Source organism: Carassius gibelio, chromosome A7 (genome assembly GCF_023724105.1).
Source record: "Carassius gibelio isolate Cgi1373 ecotype wild population from Czech Republic chromosome A7, carGib1.2-hapl.c, whole genome shotgun sequence".
In the NCBI taxonomy this organism is placed as follows: domain Eukaryota; kingdom Metazoa; phylum Chordata; class Actinopteri; order Cypriniformes; family Cyprinidae; genus Carassius; species Carassius gibelio.
In genome coordinates, this window is record NC_068377.1 from 35,942,058 (window position 1) to 35,956,083 (window position 14,026).

The 14,026-nt window shown below is 35.3% G+C and overlaps 1 protein-coding gene across 1 annotated transcript in view; it reads right to left on the reverse strand.

The window, feature by feature from the left end:
- LOC128017396 (proprotein convertase subtilisin/kexin type 6-like) overlaps nt 1-12,215 on the reverse strand; it is a 57,647-nt gene extending 45,432 nt beyond the window's left edge. Inside the window, exons 1-5 of the mRNA XM_052602774.1 lie at nt 11,711-12,215; nt 8,273-8,377; nt 5,341-5,451; nt 2,270-2,413; nt 996-1,072 (exon numbers count right to left, since the gene is read on the reverse strand). Of these exons, the coding sequence (XP_052458734.1) occupies nt 996-1,072; nt 2,270-2,413; nt 5,341-5,451; nt 8,273-8,377; nt 11,711-11,866 (593 nt within the window). The 5' untranslated portion in view covers nt 11,867-12,215. The remainder of the gene's footprint in view (nt 1-995; nt 1,073-2,269; nt 2,414-5,340; nt 5,452-8,272; nt 8,378-11,710) is intronic.
- Between the last annotated feature and the right edge of the window lie 1,811 nt (nt 12,216-14,026).

Genomic DNA, 14,026 nt, shown 5'->3' on the forward strand with positions numbered 1-14,026 from the left:
TGCATTGCTTACTCATTCTCTCTCATTCAAGTGACTTCTTCACTAAAGTCTCTTTCAATGTTTTTTCCCCCCTGTCCTCACTCAATTAAGTTTCTGCTCCGGGAGGCACGTTCCACACTTCACTGTTTTCCAGTTTCAAATGTCCTGACGAGTATTAACAAAACAGCACTTTGAAGTTTTTCCTGAGCTCTTGGCAGAGTTCATTGGTAAACATGCAGAGAACAAGCATTAAATCAAGTCCTTATCAAAGACGGAGACATTTTCAATTAAATCCACACCCACAGGATTGGATTGGATTCAGTGCTTCGCCACAAAAGTAAGCTCTTCATTCTTTGACATGCAGAGTCCAGCGTCACGACTTAATTTGCATCGCTCCAAATATCACAGTCCTTGAAGATGCCAGAGTTTCAAAACATTGCTCTGTTTGTCATAGATCTATTGTGGTCCAAAATAGCCAATGCATTGTAATATTGCATTAATCTCAAAAATTTTTGCATTACTTGGTTACTTTTTGAGTGCTTCTTAATTGAAAAAGTGATCCTTTTTCTTGTAAATTAAAAAGTAATGCGTTAATTTATGAGTAATCTGATTAATTGATAACAACTACGTATAACACTAGTCTCTAGCAACTAAAATCTCTCTTCAAACTAACCAGCTATTTAACTACACAAAGCTTATGACCTTCAATATTCAAATCAATCTTCACATTTTTTCAGCTTGCAGATAAGACTCTGTGAGGTCAACGTTTCCAGCTTCTGCTGGCACAGAAATGAAGCGCATCTTCACCTTTACAGATCAAAAATAACGCTGAGACGTTCAGAACTCGCTTCCTTCCACACCAGATCATTATGAAATCCCCCTGGGTTTATTAGATAATCTCACTGCTTACAGGATGTGACGGCTTTCACTTTCCTTCTGCATGATCACACACAGCCAGACACGAACCTGTTTGCAGCAAGTGAGGTGCGTTTAGTTTTGAGGACTTCAGGACTCACTTGTTCTCATTGCTGAAGTCGTATCGTGGCGTTGGGTCGTAGTCGTTTCCGTTCACATCGTAGCTCGCCAGCTGGTCCTAAATAACGCACAAAACACAAATATATCACCTGAGGAATTTAGAGTGAAATTAACATTATGTTTTCCACTTTAATTTGTGTTAAAATATGTAACAAACAATTATTTTATAAATCATACTGTGTTGAGCAGTGTTAACTAAAACCGAAAGTATTAAAATAATTTACAGGAAGTGAAAAAAAACTAAAATGTTATCTGAAAAAAATAAAAGCTTTCAGTTATACTGTCAGTAAATATTAGATTGAATAAAAAATGGTGTAAAAATAGCTAGTACATTTCACCAATAATAAAAAAATGGTAATTAAAACATAAAATTAAATGCGAAAATCTTAAATATAGTAAATAATTGGTGTAAAACTTTCTCGTAAATTTTACTAACAATTCCAAGAAAACAGCAAGTAATGCATTTAATTAATTTAATTGAAATTTTGAAGTAAAAATAGTGAAATAGTATAAATTAGTCTCATTTACAACTTCGCACAATTTTTTCTTATAGTGTAGTTGCAGAGGAAATTGTACATGTTTGCTTTGTTTAATTTAAAGCTGAAACAGAAAATAACAAATATAAACCTGAAATAAAATGTAAAAAATAGACATTTAAAAATGGAAAATAAGGCATAAAAATATTAAGAAATAATAAGACTATCATACTACATTGATGATACAAAAACAATACTCAAGACACCGCAGGTGAATAGAGTAAAACAAAAAAAATCAAAATAAATAAATGTTAACTAATCATTTAATAAAAAAAATTAATGAACTTAATATTCATAAAAAAAAAATTATCTAGAAATTAATAAACCACAATCTTATTTCCACAGCTGACTGACTTCCTTAAGATTAGCAACAAAAAAAAAGTAATTTCAAGTTTTTTATTTCTATTTAAATATGCATGTATTTGCATACATCTCCAGAACAGAAAGATGAACTTTGGATACATCCAGATTTTAAATTCTTTTATAACATGGATTTTAATGATATCTATATAATTGAAATCTACGCATTTATAAAGTATAATAAAATAAACACATAAAAGTGTATTTTTGGTGTTTTCATTCTACTAGTCTGAAAGAAGACTATTTATGAAAAGCCCAAAATCTCAACAATGTTTCTACCTGTAGTGTCTGTCTTGCCTTAAAAAATTTATTTACGGCAATAATGCATGATCTGCACCAGGAGATAAAGATAATCTCACATAATTCTGCACCAGATCTGGATGGTTTCTCTCAATACCGTCGTCCAAGATGGTGACGACCACATTTCGACCTGTGTAGCCTCTCTGCCAGGCAGCAAGGATATTCATTTCTGAACGGCAGTGGCTGTTTTTATCATTACAGTGCTGCAAAACAACAGGAAGTCATTAACATCATCGTACCTTCACCTGCTATCAGTTTCAGGCACATGCATTTGACTTTGAAAACAGGAAGCATTGGAAGACAATTAAGCTGTTTCTCAGCTCTCCAGAAACACAAGCCTTCAGTGAATCGATGTCTCAATCCGTCTGAGAGGAAATATGATTAAATGAAACGGGTAGATTCATGTTTATTCAGCAGCAGAGGTTTGCATGTCCTTGAGGGGCTCGTTTATGATTCTTTTCAACGTCGTCTTTGAGGACACGATCAACAAAGACGTCCCAGTGCGAAGTCAACATCAGAGGACGGATTGAAAACAGTCTCAGATTCCTTTGTGCCAGAATATTAATCAGACAAGAGCAAATAAACACAGAATATGCTTTAATAATGTCTGAAAACATCGGCTCTAATGGATTAACCATTAATCGTCTGGTGTCTGGTACTGATATATGGAGAACAAAGGGATTTGCATAACATTGACAAGGTCTACAGTTCTTCAAAGGCATTTTAGAAAGAGTAAAAATGATAAAAGAGCGACAGTTTACAAGGATCAAGACGTCTCTTTGATCAGTAATCAATGGGAAGCAGAAGTACAATGCAAACAATCATTATAGAAAGGCAATTCATTTAGCTACTTTTTACCTGAGTCTGTATTTATTTATTTGTTCAATTCAATTCAAGTTTATTTGTATTGCGCTTTTAAATCGCGATAAAAATTGTTGCAAAGCAACTTTACAGAAAATTAAGTTTCTAGAATATTTAGTAGTAGCTTATCAGAGGTGACTGTCAGTTTATGTGCAGAAATGTACGGAAAAATCAATTAAAGACATAATCAAACAGACAATGAACACTATTTACAGCAATTATTATATGATTCAATCAAACTTATAGCAAACTTTGGTAGATCTGGTGTCCTAAAAGGACAAAATTTGTCCTTTTAGGGCTTGACTTTGAAAGCTCAGATTAAAAGAGAAAAGATTTATATTCAGTAAACTGCTTTCTGATTTTATCAATCGTTTAACCCTCATCTTGCTCCATAATCATCATACAGCAGATGCTATTTAAAATATGACATAAACAAACCACTGAATCTGAGTTTGAGTCGATTCACTGAATCAGAACTGATTCATTTATTTTTTACCAGTTTGCTCTCAGTAAACCAGACGAATAAAGATTAAACAGCACAGAATGAAGACGAGCAACAGAAAAGGGAGGAATTCAGGGGCTTTGTTGAACTAATTCTATATACAGCAATCAATCAGTGTCAACTATAGGTCAATGACAGACAGAGATGTTATACAAACAAAATACTGACATCTAAAGTTACTAATGTGTATTGTCTATAGCAGGGGTGTCAAACTCACACATAACATGTAGTTTCAAATTAGCCTGAAGGACTTGATTAGTTGGATCAGATGTGTTTATTTAGGGTTGAACCCCCAGGCTCTCCAGGAATTGAGTTTGACACCCCGCTCTGTAGAGTCCTAACACCTGGATGTAAAATGCATCAGTAATACTTCCTTGTGATTTTTCGAAGCTTGTACTTGCCAGTTGCTAACAGGAGTTTAAATGGACTGCAGAGGTTGTCTGGGACATTAAATGTCCTCACGCTGAACACATAAACTCACTCGTCCGCTGTTACAGAGTTCCTGGAGGCACATTTATCAACAAATACTTATTTTTTAAACTTTCAAGACCAAAATAATGCAACGTAATAGTGCAATCAGAATCATCCACGATAGCACAAAAAGAGCACAGTGGATCCTATGAAAGTCAGTTTCCACACTAAATAAACTCTTAAGGTTCATTAGTTAACATTAGTCAACTGCTATACTTTTTATCTCACAATTCTGACTTTTTGTCTCCAGAGTTTATATCTCACAATTGTGAGAATTTTTCTCCGATTTCTGTTTATATCTTTGAATTCTGCTTTTTTTTTTGTTTCAACCACAGAATAAAAAAAAATTAAAAAGGTAGTTGCAACTTTATCTCACTATTATATTTTTTTCACAATTGCAATTCTCACAAATCTGTTTAAATTTAAGACATTTTCCAAAGATATAAATTTAGAACTGCGAGGTTTTATTTTTTATTTTTATTTATTTTATTTATTTTAAAAGAGAACGTACATGTACATGCAAGTACATTTTTGAAAATTTGGTGAAAACATCTTTATATTATATTATATTATATTATATTATATTATATTATATTATATTATATTATATTATATATTATATATTATATTATATTATATTATATTATATTATATTATATTATATTTATAACATATTTATATTTATTTTCCTAAAGATTGAAACTGTTATCAGAAGCTATTGTCTAATGATGTAAAAGTGATGCAATCGTGGAGTGCTTCGTTTATAACCTAACTTTAGCTTTTTACTTCTAACGGTTTCTTCATTTATAAAGATTTTCTTGATGAACAAATCTTTAAAGAATCATAAACTGTGGTTGGTCACAGAGCTTATTTTCTGAAGAAACATTGACTTGTTTAGGGAATTCTTGATTCTTGAACAACTATATAAAATTATGCTTATGACTTTAATTTGGCCTGATGGATGCCTGCGTTAGTGTTACTGTTCGTTAATTTTCTCCCAACCATCACTGAACCTACAATAAACTCATTTGCTTCTTAGGGAAACAAACTGGTGCACACTCACTGCTTTCACACAGTTTGGTTTTTATGAGGCAAGAGCACTGGAAACAGCCCTGCTATAAAACATCAGGAGCTACACAAACAAGCTGGTTTAATGAAGAGCAAATCAGTGACCCTTTTCTCTAGAAGTCATTGGAAACAGCAATGATTCATTTGCTAAATATCTTCATTAAAAAAATGGTAAATAGACAGCGCAGATATGAGATAGAGGACTGAATGTGTGAAATATCTACTAACAATGTACCACATGTTGGACCATTCGGGATCGTTGAAGTGGATGTAGTTCGGGTCGCTCCTGGCGTGGCGTTTGACTCTCGTCTTCACCAGCTGCTGCTGCGCCCAGTCAACCTGCAGAAAGAGCATCACAGACTAAACAGTTTCAGCTCACCTTCACGCACATAAACACGTCTGTGGAACGCGTGCCCTGTATTTAGTCACGCTCTAGCTTTTCCATTACATGAGGTTAATGAAGTCATTGGATTTTGAGGAGAAATAAATGGGAACACAGTACTCCGAGGCATGCTTCCCCAAATCCAGCCTGAGGAAAAAATAAAGTCACATCATCCAAAATATTTAGAGATTTTCTTAATAATTAAATTTCATAAAACATATGAGTTTTGAAAGGAGTTTCTTACGCTCATTTATTTTATTAAAAATACAGTAAAGATTATGAAATATTATTACAATTTAATATAACTATTTTCTTTTTGAACATATTTTAAAATGCATTTTTTTTCTTGTGATTCAAAGCTGAATTTTCAGCATCATTCAGTGTCACATGATCCTTCAGAAATCATTCTAATACGCTGATTTGCTGCTCAAGAAACATTTCTATTATTATTATCATCAGTGTTGAAACAGTTTTGCTGCTTCATATTTTTATGGAAATTATGACTTTTTTTATTCTTTTATTATTAGAAAGTTCAAAAGAACCGTATTTAATTTAAATACATTTTTGTAACAATGTAAAAGTCACTTTTGAACAATTTTTTCAAATGCATTGCAGAAATAAAAGTATTCCCTTCAACCAAATCTTACAAACCTCAAACTTTTTAATAGTAGTGTAGGATGATTACTTTAGTGTGTTTGCTCTAAGTATGAACTATTTCAATCATTATCGTTACATTTTGGTAGTGCAATCATATTTCATCCTGAATACTTAACATAAAACCTACAATGAATGCTAGTGTGCTAATCTAAAAAAATACATATTGAACACTGGTGTCTTGTATCTCTATGCAACAACCGCAGGTTGAACATGGCATGTCAGATATGAAAGATAAAAAAATCAGTGTCCTTTTGCGGAACACCAACACATCTATTGGAAGAGCTTTTTTTTACATTCTTTTCAGGCTTGACAGCTCTTTGCTTGCGGTTACAAAATATTTCGCGTTGTCTTGCATGGCCTCTGCCTGTGGCCTGACACTGATGAAATGGGTTATTGGGCTTCTGCCATGCCTCACCATTTGTACACATGGCCCGGGGCAGGGTGTGATCAGAGGCCCTCCGTCAGATGCCCTCCAACAGACCTGAACTGTTTTATTACTCCCAAGTTGCCGGCTGTCACGAGGAGATAATCTTAGCAGGAGAGGGCCTGGAAACAGCTTGAGTTTGAATGCCTGGTTGCTCTGTCAAATGAAGTCTTGGACAAACACGGCTGCCTGTCATACTGATGCGATGTGATTTAACGTGCAGGATGGAGAGGCTCAACGGCCATGAGAAAAGTAGGGAGGGCACAATTGTTGCAGAACTTAACAGCTTGGCTCATGAATATTCTTATAATTGGGTAGTCATCATTAATATTCAACAGGAATATTCCTACCTGATATGCTGAAAGGCATACAGTTCAATGATAAATTGCACTAGATGTAGTAAGATCGTAAAATACTTTAGATTTATAAAAATAGTTTGCATATGTGACTAACATAAATTTGTCCTTTCGTAAGGTCAAAAAAAAATTATTACGTAAAAATTGTCCCCCTATAATGGTTGCTAAACCTCCTAAGAAAATTTTATTATAGTTTTGAAAGTTTTACTAGTTTAATTCTATTTTGGATTTTTAGTTTCAGTTTAGTTTTAGATGATTTTGATGATGCATAATGCAGTCCATCCAGGTTTTTGCGATCTTGTGAATGCTATGCATTGACCAATTCCATTTATGCATTCAGCAGACGCTTTTACTAAAGATGAATAGAGCAAGTACTCAAAAAGTAATATTTATTAAACAAAACGGCAGATTTATTAGACAACTACATTATGACTGCAGCATTATCTTGCATTTTTTGTTATTTAATTTTATATATTTGTGTTATTCGGGGGGAGCAATATTGGCTAAATAAAAATCCAAAATCCACAAACAAACTGATTAATAGGTGTTCAGCTGCACATTTGAAATATTTTGAATCAATGCAACTGAAGACAGTATTCATGAAAAATAAACAATAAAGAATAATATTACATTTACATTGTAATATTACTCTGCAGAGGATCCATTGGTGAGCAAGTGATGTAATGCTGAATTTCTCCAAATCTGTTCTCATGAAGAAACAAACTCATCTACATCTTATAATATAACTGGCATATTGCCAAACATGAAAGAATAATATAAAAACCTTTAAAATACATATGTATTCAGTGACAGTATACAAGCATCTGTGTCTAAAACCATTCTGTATTTTCAGTGAAGCAGAATTATGAATATGTATATACTTGTGCCACCATTTACTTATGCAAATCCACACACAAAAAAAATCCAACAAATATCAAATTTCTTTCATAAGTTGCAGCCAATTTAAATAATTTTGAGCCTGCAAAATTCTGTTGTTGACTGCAAGATACCATTAAAAATGATACATGAATGACATGACATGAAAGATTATGCCATAACTCAACCCCAAAATGACAAATGAGTCCTCTTCGATAATAGGTGAACTGAAGAGGACTACTTGAATACATATCCACATCTTTAGTTTAAGTCCTTATGACACGTTGTGACTTCTATCCATGATGATGCATCAGAAACGACTCCATACTAAAAATAACACCACTAAAGTCAAAGTTAAAGTTTCCTTTTTTATTGAACACTTTCACTACAACACAGCACAGGTGCCATACAGCCCGCCAAATGTTTGTCTAGTGCTTGCATGTGGTCACCGGAGGGAAGGCTTACCTTCGGGTCCATGTGAATGAAGATGTGAGTGCCTCTGGTGACAAAGGTGGATCTGCGGACCACCCTGCTGTGATGGAAATGGTAATGGTGCTCCAGTCCTCCGATCTACAGAACAAACAACCATGAAAAACAGCAAGAGAAATCACGGTCACACATTTGAGAAAGGCATTTTATCAGACAGCTTTGGTGGACAGAAATTGCATCTTGGCAGGGACTAGCCTACCCAAAAAGAACCAATATCAACACAGACTCCAGTATGAAACCTTCATGCACATGGTTTGTTATTCAAACCTCATAAAACGCCAAAGTGAATCTCAGTAGAATGGACATATGGTACACAGTGGGTGGTGCCATGAAAGGCAAAATCTAACTGGCACATGTCTACTGCCCTCAAGATCTGACTGGGATTCACAGCACATCTATCACACACACCGCTACTTCTGAGAAATAGTTACAGGGATAGTCTTTACTCACTCTCATGTTGCTCCAAACCTGCTTGCTTGTCAATGAAAGCCATTTTATTTTGATGGCTTTGCATGAGGAACAGATACAAATGTGCAGTAATTGCTTAAAAGTCCTCTCCTTCCAACATATTTAAACTCTCACCTCATGATTGCAATGTTCCAAAAGCATTTTAGTGTCCATGACATCAAACTTGGAATGATGTCATTTCTGAATCAGAATTTTGGAACTCTGGTGGAACATTCTGATGAATAAAGACAACTTGTGTGTACTACTTGTAAGCAACTGTGTGTAATTCTTTTATTTATTTTTTTTACCTTGAATTATCAATTTCAACATCATTCTAATAAAGCAAATGACTACCGTTTCTTTCCACGCTCCCACCAAAATGTCTGTTCTGTGTCTGGGAGTATATGAGTTTAATGAAATGGTGCAAAAATAGTCGATTATTTTTTAGAAGCAACAAATGCAATTGTAAAGCCAAAGCTGCTTGAAGAGAAGTCTCCAAAGTCAGCAAAAAAAAAAGTGTCATGCTTCAGTACACAGGAAAGGAGACCAGAAGCCTTTTTATCGGATTTCAGTGTGAGGAGAGGCTTCGATAGGCTGAATAAACTGCTTCTGTGGAAAAACATCTTATCATTTAATGAATCTAAAACACATTTGCCATCAAACATTCATTTTGGATTGATCTATTTTTAGAGTTTACACTGAAAAATAAATGCTGTCACAGACAATTTGCAACATTCCTTTCTTTTTAATGGTATCCACAACCAGTTATTGATTATCGCATAACTCTGACAGATATTCAGTGACATTAAGAACGTGATCTGATATTTTATTAAAGCAAGTTGACTGTTATGATGACTAGTTTTCCTTATCTTTTCTATGAAGAAAGTCATACAGGTTCGGCACAACGTGTTTATTTTTCAGAAAGGCTGTCTGTAAATTAACTCCATCTTTCTGATTCCCCTTGCTGTCATAAAACACAGAGCATAACTGAGGTTCATGAATTAGGTGACAGAGTGGACTTAAAATAACCCTTTAACAAAGAAATAAACTAGATCTGCCACTGTGATGGGCAACCAATCTTCTTAATCCAAAGTTCTGAAGTCTTGGAGATAAGTGAACTTAATAGGAACCAGATTCAAAACATAATATTAGCCTATAGCAGTGTTAATTTGAACAAACCCCAACTCCAGATATCCTAAGGCCCTCTAATAGAGAAGTGCATTCCATACTGTGCGGTTGACTTGGGAAACAAGAGCTGAACAACATGTTCAAACAATCCACAGGATGATTTCTCAAGTCCTCATGATGTAAACATGGTTAGGAAGAGTTTATTTAAGGACGGGGGGCATTTCTGGACATACTGCAAGAATATGACGCAATACAGCATTTGACCAAATGAAATGCAAAGGCTCTTCCAATATTGTTAAAGGTTCAGCATGCAATTTTAGTAATATAATACAAAAAAAAATTATCCTATCACTGAAACTTTTGCTTTGAGATAAATATAGACTCTTTAAACCACAACAGAAAACAGGTATTAGCCAATCAAGTGCTCAGGTTTGTTGACCCACATGTTTTTAGAGGTTGTGGTTGTATTGAAAGGATGTTTGGGTGGTCTAATTTAGTGGTAGTTGCTAGTGTCGTGATCCAGACAAGTCAGAAGTGGGAATACTCGAGCTGAAATTTCCTATTTCCAACCTCTTTCATAACTCAGAATTCTTTTACCTCCTCTTGAAACTAACCATTGGAACATTGCTTCAGTAGGCCAGAGTTTTAGAAATTAGATCAAATTTAGTTTCTCATTGGTTGATCAATCTCACCCAGCTGTACAAATTATTTTTTTTAAGTAGGAGGAGAGAAAGACTGAATGACTTGGCTGCAGGTAGATGGTTCACAACAGCGGAAAAGAGGTAAAGTAACATAACATAAACAAGCTTAAAAACTCTACAGTAGGTGCACATTCATGTTGAATCTGTCTCATTTCAACCAAACATGGACAGGTTTGCTTGATCTCCTTGTGCTTGGAAACACGTGCGAGTATGAGCAAGTTACATTAAATAAAGCTTGGCTTGCATGATTTGGACCAATCCCCAAACAAGTCGCAATTTATTATTGGATGTCTCACCAATCAATAAAACATCAAAACACATGTAGCTACAGTGTCGATATGTAATAATTGTACATATTGTTGGATCTATGAAGTTACATTTCAGTGTTTAATTAAGTTTACTTTTGAACAATGAACAGTTTTGTTGTTTATGTCCACAACTTTAATATAAAACCTGTGTCCTGAAGTAGTGAAAAACATTTGTTTACAACACATTCTAGTGATTTTTAACCAAGGGGTAATCCTGAGTTATCTTGTTTCCATAAGGCCTACTCAGTTATCCTGCAGATTTCCAATAAACATATGTAAACCCCTGGGAAACGTTATTATTTGCATTATTAGGTTGATTGGGCAACCATATTATCTGCATGTCTGCTTTGATTATCTTAGCCGTTAGTCCACAGAATTGTAAAAATAAAATCGTCTCTTCATCACTCGAATGAACTTGATTCACCTTATTGATTGACATTTTCACTTGTGCACGCAGTTTCTTCACTGAAACTAAACTGAAACGTGCGCGTAAAAGTTTCTACTGCTGTACATGGCTCATGAATATCTAATTAGCCAAGCGCTGAAACCGTTAATGATTGGTTGACTGTTGCTACACAACTCACAGTCTCATTTCTAGCACCAAGTTGTTCACATTTTGCACGAACTGCGATCGCTGCGTGCGAATGTAGCATGAAAGCCCTAAGCAATGCATTTCAGTGCGCAAGTATTTGCGTAAATTATGCATGACCTAACTTTGCTAGTTTTTTGATAATAGTCTCATATCAGGGATGCTGTACTCTCATGGAACTCACAGATGCGTTCAATGCGTGACCAGGAAACTAAATTAAAAACAGGAAAAATATGCCTACCTGACCCAAATTGGTAAAGCCATATTTAGAGGCGAGATAATCAGCTTCTGCTGGTCCTCCAGGGATCCGAACAGCCCAGTGATTGGTGTAAACGCGAGAAAGCGACGCTTCCCATAGCCAAAAAGTTGACAACACAAAACCAACCAATAACAGCATATTGCTCGTCGATAATCCAGCCGGTTATCTTTGCTGTAAATGATTCAGGCAGGAGCGATCGCCTCCAAACTCATCGAAACACGAGCCTGTGGATGTGCATCAAAGCTTCAGTCCTGGCACGCGACGCGATGCATCCCAAACATCCCCGAGTTACTACTCCCGCGTTATTCTCTCTCATTCACAGAGCAGCATCACCTCTTTCCGGTTCATCCGGGAGCTCAAGTTCAACAAACCTGAAATATTTGTCCCGTTTGCACGCTTTGATGTAATAAGTGTTGTTATGTAAGCCTATGGCAGAACGAGCGCGCGCTACTACTGAGGTTAGCTGCACGAGCCTATGGCTGTTTGCGCTTGGCGAAGTGTTTCAGATAGACGCCAATAAAGGCGTTTTTATCCAGACAAGCGGCTTGCTGGTACTGTATGAGGTAATTTACTTTTGAACAAGACCTGGTGATGAACCCTAATGATTGCTGACTACAGTACAAGTACTATATTTCTAACTGTTAAGGATGAGTCTCTTCGTATGAAACCTGTCAAGACTGTGTCTGTGTCTTAGGCCATATAAAATACCAAATTGAAAAGAAAGACAGCAGAAATTATGACCAGCTTATCAGCACATCTCTCTTATTATTGTATTTTTTTGTTCATTTATTTATTTGTGTTTTTTAGTAGCTACATAGACAAATGAGAACTGTATCCAACAACCCCCAAATTATTTGCAACAAGTTAAATGCATTTGATTATAAAATATCAAGTTTTACAAACAAGGTTGTTGTAAAAGAGCTCTGTGAATATTCTTCAGTAATTCTCATTTTACGTTCCACGGCAAAAATGACTGAAGAGGTTTAGATTTTCCATTTTTCATTAGTGTCTCACGTCATACACTAGCTCACAAAAATCATGATTAATGAATCACAGGTTCACATATATGAATAGAAACTGATACAGATCTCTGTTTCCACACATCCTTTAATTAATTAGTAAAAGAATAGAAACATTTCCACTGATGCTCTGAGACTTTTAGATCCTACTGTATATAATTTAAAATTGTATGTAATGCAAAAAAAACAAAAAACAGATTTGACTATATCCTTTATTTTTCATTTTCTCAATCTGATATGATGGCACTGATACAAAGTGAATTCAAAGCCAAGTTCTGTTTCAGAAACCGGTGATATAGTTCTCTTTCTACTTCTATCCATTCCATACCATCTGTGCCTTCCCTGCGGTGTTAGAAAAAAAGGCCAGACGCACTCCGTCTACCACTTGTAAATGATCAGAAGAGCTCTTTTTATGAGAAACATCACCAGTTATTCTAAATTTAGACTTCATTTGCCAGATTCACTGTCAACTCATTACATTACATTTTTACAAAACATACAATTATGGCAAATCTAAAAGTTCCTACTGTTATCTCTTCCTAAGTCTAAGGGATTTGTTTGTATGTTTGTTGCCCATTTTATCATCCACCATGTAAAAATAACAGGTCTGATTGCTTGGGAAAGTAATAGCACACCTCTCTTCAACAAGCTGCAAGATTTGAAGTGGCACAAAAAACATGTGATGAGTTCCAAACAGCGATGCTAGCCTCAGCAGTCATCTCTAATAAAACAATAGATGGCCTGAAATGAGTATCTATTAAGTAGCCGAAGCCCATTTTTAAGGAATATAAGCTCTGTGGCGCCCGACTGTATATATTCATAGCTCTCTTTAAACCTCATAACCTCAGAAGACGTTTACAGGACAACAGTGGAGCGCAATCCTCCTTGAAATCTTGTTGAGCATTATCTGTGCTGTAAGCTGTGCTTTAAAGGAAATTCACAGTCTGGAAGGGATTTATTTCATGGGTATTCTACACGCCTGATCAGCGTCGGTCTTCATTTGGCCTCTCTGAAAATAGAAACCTATGTTTCTTGTGAGGTAGTATTCCTACTCAGCATGTTTTTACTTGAACATCCCAAGCAGTGAAGGAGAATAATAAAAGCATTAGGTCATTTGAAGAGTGCTGTCATGTTTATTCTTAACGTTAAACTTTATCTCGGAGGGAAAGCACCGCGCTGTCACCTTTACCCAAGATATCCTTTGTTATCTGAAATTAGGCTCTTATGACATTTCATTTACAGTTATTCATTCAGCAGACACTTTTATCCAGAGTGACCT